The sequence below is a fragment of the Leucopleurus acutus genome (genome assembly GCF_964270905.1).
Source record: "Leucopleurus acutus genome assembly, chromosome: 16".
Lineage (NCBI taxonomy): Eukaryota > Metazoa > Chordata > Mammalia > Artiodactyla > Delphinidae > Leucopleurus > Leucopleurus acutus.
This window is the reverse complement of record NC_139158.1, coordinates 15,955,170-15,961,935: the sequence shown is the minus strand read 5'-3', so window position 1 is coordinate 15,961,935 and position 6,766 is coordinate 15,955,170. Positions and strand designations below refer to the sequence as shown.

At 46.1% G+C, this 6,766-nt stretch overlaps 1 protein-coding gene across 1 annotated transcript; it reads right to left on the bottom strand.

Annotated features, from left to right (window-relative positions):
- Positions 1-4,279: 4,279 nt before the first annotated feature.
- On the bottom strand, positions 4,280-6,494 carry SEPHS2 (selenophosphate synthetase 2). Its single transcript, XM_082856277.1, has one exon. The coding sequence runs from the start codon at positions 6,357-6,359 to the stop codon at positions 5,004-5,006; it is 1,356 nt and encodes a 451-aa protein (XP_082712403.1). The 5' UTR covers positions 6,360-6,494; the 3' UTR covers positions 4,280-5,003.
- Between the last annotated feature and the right edge of the window lie 272 nt (positions 6,495-6,766).

Below are 6,766 nucleotides of genomic sequence, written 5' to 3'. Positions count from 1 at the left end.
AGTGTGCTAGGAGGACCAGGACAATATGTATTTTGTTCATGGCTGGATCCCGAGAATCTGCTGCAGTGCTGTTCTTATTCGAGGTAGATCCATGGGCCTTGTTGGTTTTGAACTGGGGGACAGGAGAAAGGGTGCGGCTATAATTAAAAATATTTCTTCTTGAAAAAAAAAAAGAAAACAATATTTCTTCTTAAATTTTTCAGGAGGAGTCATGACAGAGGCTTTTAGGAACCTCTAGCCTAGCTCAGTCAGGCCAGGGAGTCCCAAACACCCTTAGAAGTCCTTCCCCAACCTACTTACCCAGCTGTATCCCCCTACACACATGCTGAGCAGGTGTTCCCCACTCTCCCTGCCTTTGCTCACATAGTTCCCTCCATCTGCAATGCCCATCCCCCTTCTCTGCATAGCCAAATCCAAATTCCACCCATCCTGTAGAGCCCTGCTTCAAAGCCACCTCCTCTGGGAAGCCTTCCTAAACTTCCTCCAAAAGGACATAATTTGGTTTTATTTTATTTTATTATTTATTTATTTTTGGCCACGTTAGTTCCCGACCAGGGATTGAACCCGCGCCCTCGTCAGTGAAAGCACAGAGTCCTAACCACTGGACCGCCAGGGAATTCCCAGGACATAATTTGGTTTTATAAAGCACTTCATCCACTCTCACTCTCATGGCGCTTACCACTTCTTGCCTTAATTTGGGGCTGTTTGGTGTTCCTGTTCTAGATCTCCCCCTAGACCGGGTCTCCTGGAGAACAAAAGCAGTGTCTGGCTTTTGTTTCCCCGGGACCTGGTACTTGAGTCGATCTAATAAATATTAATTTAGAGGAGCAGGTCTCATGGGATCCTCTCCATAACTCGCTGCCATAGGTGGGTATGGCTGCACCTATTTTACAGATGAGGAAACTGAGACCCAGAGAGGTCAGGAGACTTGTCTGAGATCACCCAGAAAGGCGAAGGCTGAAGCTCACCAGCACTCCCCAGTGCTCTTCAGCAACTGAAAGACGTCTCCCCACAAAGGAGTAAAGGAGGCAGCTCACATGTGCTTGGGTATCTGCTGAGGTCACCTTGCCACTGCCTTTCCTTCTGCCCTTCTGTCCTTTCTTTTCATCTTCCTCTCTCTCTTTCTCTACCTTCAATTTCCTCTCCTTTTTCTTTTCTTCCTTTGGCTCCCTTTTCCTTTTCTTCCTCTTTCTTTTCCTCCATCACCTTTCTTACCTCTGTTTATACCTGTGATTCTGTTCTGATTTCCACCCGAGGCCTGTCACCTCCACTACCTGCTACCTCCATTTTGCTGCCCAGCCCCTCCCCAAGGAATAGTTGGGTGCCTACCTTGCTTCCAACCCCTAACCTTTTCTAGGTTAACTAAGAGGACCCAGGCCAGGGAAGCATCCAGTCATTTTCCTGCCCTTTTCTACTGCCCACCCCAAGCAAGAAAATAAACCAGTTAGAGAGCTGTGTAAATTGATAAGCAGAACCAAGGCCCAAATTTCTTCTCCAAAGCCTTGTCTTAAGAGATCGGTGGTACCAACTTCCACCACTAGGAGACACCAAGAGCAAGGAAAGTGTGAAAACAGAGGGTGCTGGGGTCCCCAGTGTATACCTCACTCGATCATTGATTCAGTATATTCCGAACACTAACTGCGGGCCAGACTATTCTGAACACTAACTGGGGGCCAGACACTGTTCCAGTGCTGGGATACAGAACATCCTCTGCCATCCTGGAGCTTACATACAAGCAGAAAGGGACAATTATAAAGTAAACTAAGAAATTTTTAAGATAATTACAGATTAGGATAAAAGCTATGAAGCCAATAAATACGGTGATGAGTTGGGAGAGTAGCTGGGTGTTGGGTGAGGTCAGAGCGGGCTTTTATGAAGAGGTTTTATTTGAGCTGAATTAGGACTAAGAGTGAGCCAGCTGCATAGAGGTGAGGTTCCAGGCGGAGAACAAAGGATCTTGATTTGTTTGAAGCACCATGGAAAGGCTAATGGGCTAGAGTTTAGTGAGAGAGGTAGGGAGAGTGCTGTGAGATGAAGGGTCACAAGATGAAGCAGGGATTTTGTGGAAAGCTATTTGAGAGCTTTGAGCTCTGAGCAGGAGAAAACCCGATTGAATTTATCTATTTATTATTTATTTGTTGTTGTTGTTAGATTACATTTTGTTTATTTTTCAAGGTTTTCTTTTTGGCTGGAGTTGATAACTGCCTCATTCTTTTCTTTGGCTAATTTTCTACATAATTGGTAATTGTCACTAATTCTATTTACATCTTCTGATAACCTTCCAATACAATTTATCACACAATTAAACATACCAATCCTCTATCAGTTCCATTTTCCTTTTCCTGGAAGCCTTCCAGGCTTCTGCTCCAGCATGGGCTGGTTCTTCTCTATGCCTGCTGGACCGCTATTACCTTGAGAGCTCCCTTCACCTTCCACCCGTGCTGGGTTGGGTTTCCCGGACCCCATGTTTTTCTCTTTCTCCGTTTGCTCCCTTGTTTTTCTGGAGCACATCTTCCAGTAGTTTCTTGAGAAAGAGTGAATGGGATGAAACCACTTTGATACCTTCCATGTCTAAGAAATATCCTTATACTATTTGTTTGAAAAATGTAGCTAAATATAGAATTACACAGAGATCATTTACCCTCAAAATTTTGAAAGCATTGCTTTTTTTGTCTTTTAGCTTCCAATTCACTGCTGAGAAGTCTGATACCAAACCTTTGTTTGTGATCTTCCCCTCCCCCCAGAAGATTTAGGAGAGCACAATGATTAGAAGCATGGACTTTGGAACCAGGCTGTTTAGGAGACTGCCAGGGCAACCTTGGACAAATTTCTCAATCTCCCTGCACCTCAGCTTCCTCATTTGCGAAATGGGGTGGTTGGAAGTTTACAGGAGTTAATACATATAAAAGCACTTAGAACAGTGCCTGGCAAAGAGTATGTACCAGGTAAGAATTTGCTATTATTATTAGGGTCTCTTTATCCCTGGCATTTTAAAATTTAACAGTAAAATGAGTGTAGGCCTTTTTCCACTCACAATGCTGGGAATTCAAAAGGCATGTGACAGTCGCAATTTTAAACTTTAGAAAACTTTCTTGTATTATTTTTTGATCGTTTTCTTTCTTCCATCTGCTTTATTACCTCTTTCTGGGACTCTTCTCAGATGTTGAACCTCCTGGCTCATCTCTGATTTTCCTACTTTTTTTTCCTTCTATCGTGCATCTTTTTGTTTGTCTCCTTTCTGATAAATGTCAACTTTACCGTCTAAATCTTCTACTGAACTTTAAGATTGTAGCTATATTTTTCTATTCTAAGTGCTTTGCTCTCCTATTATCTTTTAATGGATACTTTATCTTCTTTTATTTCTGCCCTTTTTTTTCTTTTGCTCCCTGTATTGTCTCCTTCTTGAGTTTGTTTGTTTGCTTTGACTTCTTTCAAGTTGGAGGCTTGCCTCAAGTATCTGGTGATCCTTGCCTGCTCACATTTGAGAATGAGGCATTAAAAAGAATGTGCTTGAGTGAAGCTTTTCAACTGGGAGGCTTCCCAGTACAGGGATTTTCACCGGGGACTCCCTAAATGTTTGTATTTATAGGTCTTTTTTCTGGGCAGGTTTATCTTCTCCAGAGGAGTATATTCCACCTGCGCCAGGCAGGGGCGGTATAAGCTTCCTGGACAGTGTTTCCAATAGCTAAGCTGAGGGAGGGGCTGGACTATCTCATTTCTGTCTTTATTCTTGTTTTTGGTGAGGCTCCCTGTCCTATGCTCTGCCTGGTGCCCCTGACTTTACAATATTTTTTAAATTCACATTTTCCAGAAAACAAACCTCCATTTACCTACACAGGTGAGAGGCAGTCACCTGGTTGTATGACACAGGGGAGAAGATTGAGAACTGCAAAGATCTAATTGCCCTGTGCATAAATTTTTAACCAGTATCTCCGTTCTCATCCCCACCCTTTGACCCCACCTTCCTTAGTACATTCGGAGCGTATTTCCTTGCTTCCTGTTAGTGTTCCCCAACTCTGAAGGCATTTATACTTCGCCTTCCTCTGTTCTTCTAAGTCAGTTACCCCTCTTCCACCCACTTTCCATGTTCCAAGATTTGTTGACACCTTTCTTTACCTATTTCCTCTCCCACCCTCTAGTCCTTGGGATTTATGCCTGTTCTCGAGTCCTTTACTGTCAACGCTAAATGTATCAGTTGGTTCATTTTATAAGACTGTTAAAGAATCAGAATTCCAAGGATACAAACATTAGCCAGAAGAATTTTTCAACAAAATCCTCTTTATTTCATTAGAAATCACTTTATTGATTAAATCACCAGGAATTTTCAACACAAGAATTTAACATCTTAATGTCCACCAAGGCCTGGGCTCTGGGGCTTGCTCTGCCTCTCCCAGTCCTTAAAGGGGTTTAGAGGGAGAGACGTCATTAACAGAGACCAAGTAAGGTGGTTGGAGGTCCTCCTTTCCCAGTCATTGGACAAGCTGCTCAATTCTTGTCCAGAGTAGGAAAGAGCCAGTATTTCAGAGTAATCTAATAAGAATTTGACATTGCATTTTAATCTCCCTTAACAATTTAGATTTATCAACAGTACTGGTCCAAACTTATTTGCTTCTGATCTAAATGTTTTTCTTTTTGCAACTTATTTTTGGTGTCTATGTAATTTTAAATAATCTCACTCCCTAGGCAGAAATCAATGAACCCTGTGCTGAGAAAAATCTCTCAAACCTGAGTAGCCTCATCTTGCTCTTGGAAAGAGGAAACAGAGGGCTTTCCGCTCTTTTTCCACTCGAGAGATTAGCAAACCTACCCCCCGAAAGTCCAAAATGTTACTTCTGGCCTTGGAATATGCAGCTTTTGATGGGCTGATTCAAATCACCTACAAAGGGCAGCTGGAACTATTACGCAGGCAGCCTTCTTTGGAAATTTCCTAAAATCAACTCTTGAGAATTGTCCGTGATTCTGTACAAAGGCTCTACAGTCCAAACAACTTCCCCTATTCCATCTCACAAGCTAGGCTCAGAGGAGGTACTGGAATTCTCAGGAGCAAGAGCGGTAGCAGAGGCTCCTCGAGGCAGGACCTCGATAACTCGAGGCTTGTCAATGATCCGGGCTGTCCGGTTTCCCTTCTCCACAATGCCGACGATCCAGGCTTGGTGGCCCTCTCCATACTTTGAAGATTTGATTTCCGAACAAAAGCGAGCTGCCTGTTCTCTTGGCAGACAAATCAGTAACCCCCCAGAAGTTTCTGCTGAGGTTCCTTGAAGGAGCCCGAAGCGCCCACTGGCCTTGCTGATGGCAGCCATCTTGGCAATGATTGGCAGATTATGAATGACAAAGGACACCTCATTTCTTTGCTGTTTTGCAAGGTTCTGAGAGTGACCCAGAATGCCAAAGCCTGTGATATCTGTGGCTGCATGGGCATTAAACGTGTGCATTAATCCAGCAGCAATTCTATTTAGGGTAGCCATGTTGAACATGGCTTCCTGATAGGCCAGCTCTACCTCTTCTCTGGAGACCACCATCTTTATTTTATTCCATCTTTCAGGATTATCCAGCCATTGGTGGGCATTGACAGCAACTTGGGTTCCTAAGGGTTTGGTTAACACAAGCACATCCCCAACAACAGCACTGTCAGGCATTATGAATTCATTTGGTTGACACACCACAGTGGCAACTCCACCGACGATAATCCAAGGGTTTACCACCGTTTGCCCACCAGTCACTGCAGTTCCTCCTTCCTCTGCAGCATCCCGAAAGCCTTTGATCATGAGTGGTGTTATCTTTTCTCGTTCCTCCTCAGTCATATTCTGGCTGACGCTGAGTAGCATCAACATGTTGTCACATTCAGTAATGCCCATGGCGTAGAGATCACTCAGCACGTTGGCACAAGCTATGCGCCCCATCATGTAGGGATCTTCCACCAAGGGGTAAAAGAAGTCGGTAGTCTGCACCAGGGACAGGCCCCCGTGCCTCAGGGGTATGACGCACGAGTCCATCCCAATGCCGAGGGTTGGTAAGGTTGGGCTGGGTTCCGCCCTAACCGGCAGGCCGGCTTCCTGGGCCGTCTCTTCACGGCCTGCGACCAGGCCCCGGCCCGGCGGAGGCCGCACCTCTGGCCGCGTCAGTCCCGCCAGGAGTTTGAGCAGCGTCTCCTGCGGGACCTTGCAGCCTCAGCCCTTCATGCCGGAGAAGCCGGTCAGCCGCCAGCTCGGGCTGAGGCCCAACGCCTGGGGCTCGAAGGGCCGGTAGCTCGAGAAGCCCCGGCCTAGAGGCAAGCCTGTCGGGCCCGAGGAGCCTTCCCCCGCCGCCACCGCCGCCATCGCCTCTCCGCCGGCGCCCGTCGCCGCGGCTTCCGCCATCACGCCTGCCCGGCAGGGAGGGGAAAAGAGGAGTGAGGAGCAGAGGTCCTTTTTACTTTCCACTCCAGTTATTAAGGAGTAACAGTCAGATATTACCGCACAGCGCCTCCCCGGCACGACTCGCGCAGCCTGACTGCCGCCACCCCACGCGCTCCTGGCCGTCCGGGGGGAGGAGCCGCCGGCATCCCTTATTTATACCCCTTGTGATTGACAGCCATTACAGCCAATGATCACTTTGCCCTCGAGAGGCGGGCTTCCTTTGGTCTAAAAGATGTATTACTAACTAATCAACCACCAGCTTGGGAAATTGACCTCGGAGAGATTACAGAACAAATACCTTGGTTCATTTCCCTTGATGTAATTTAAATGATCTCTTGGGAGTGGCTGGCGGAGCTCTGTTTCCCTAG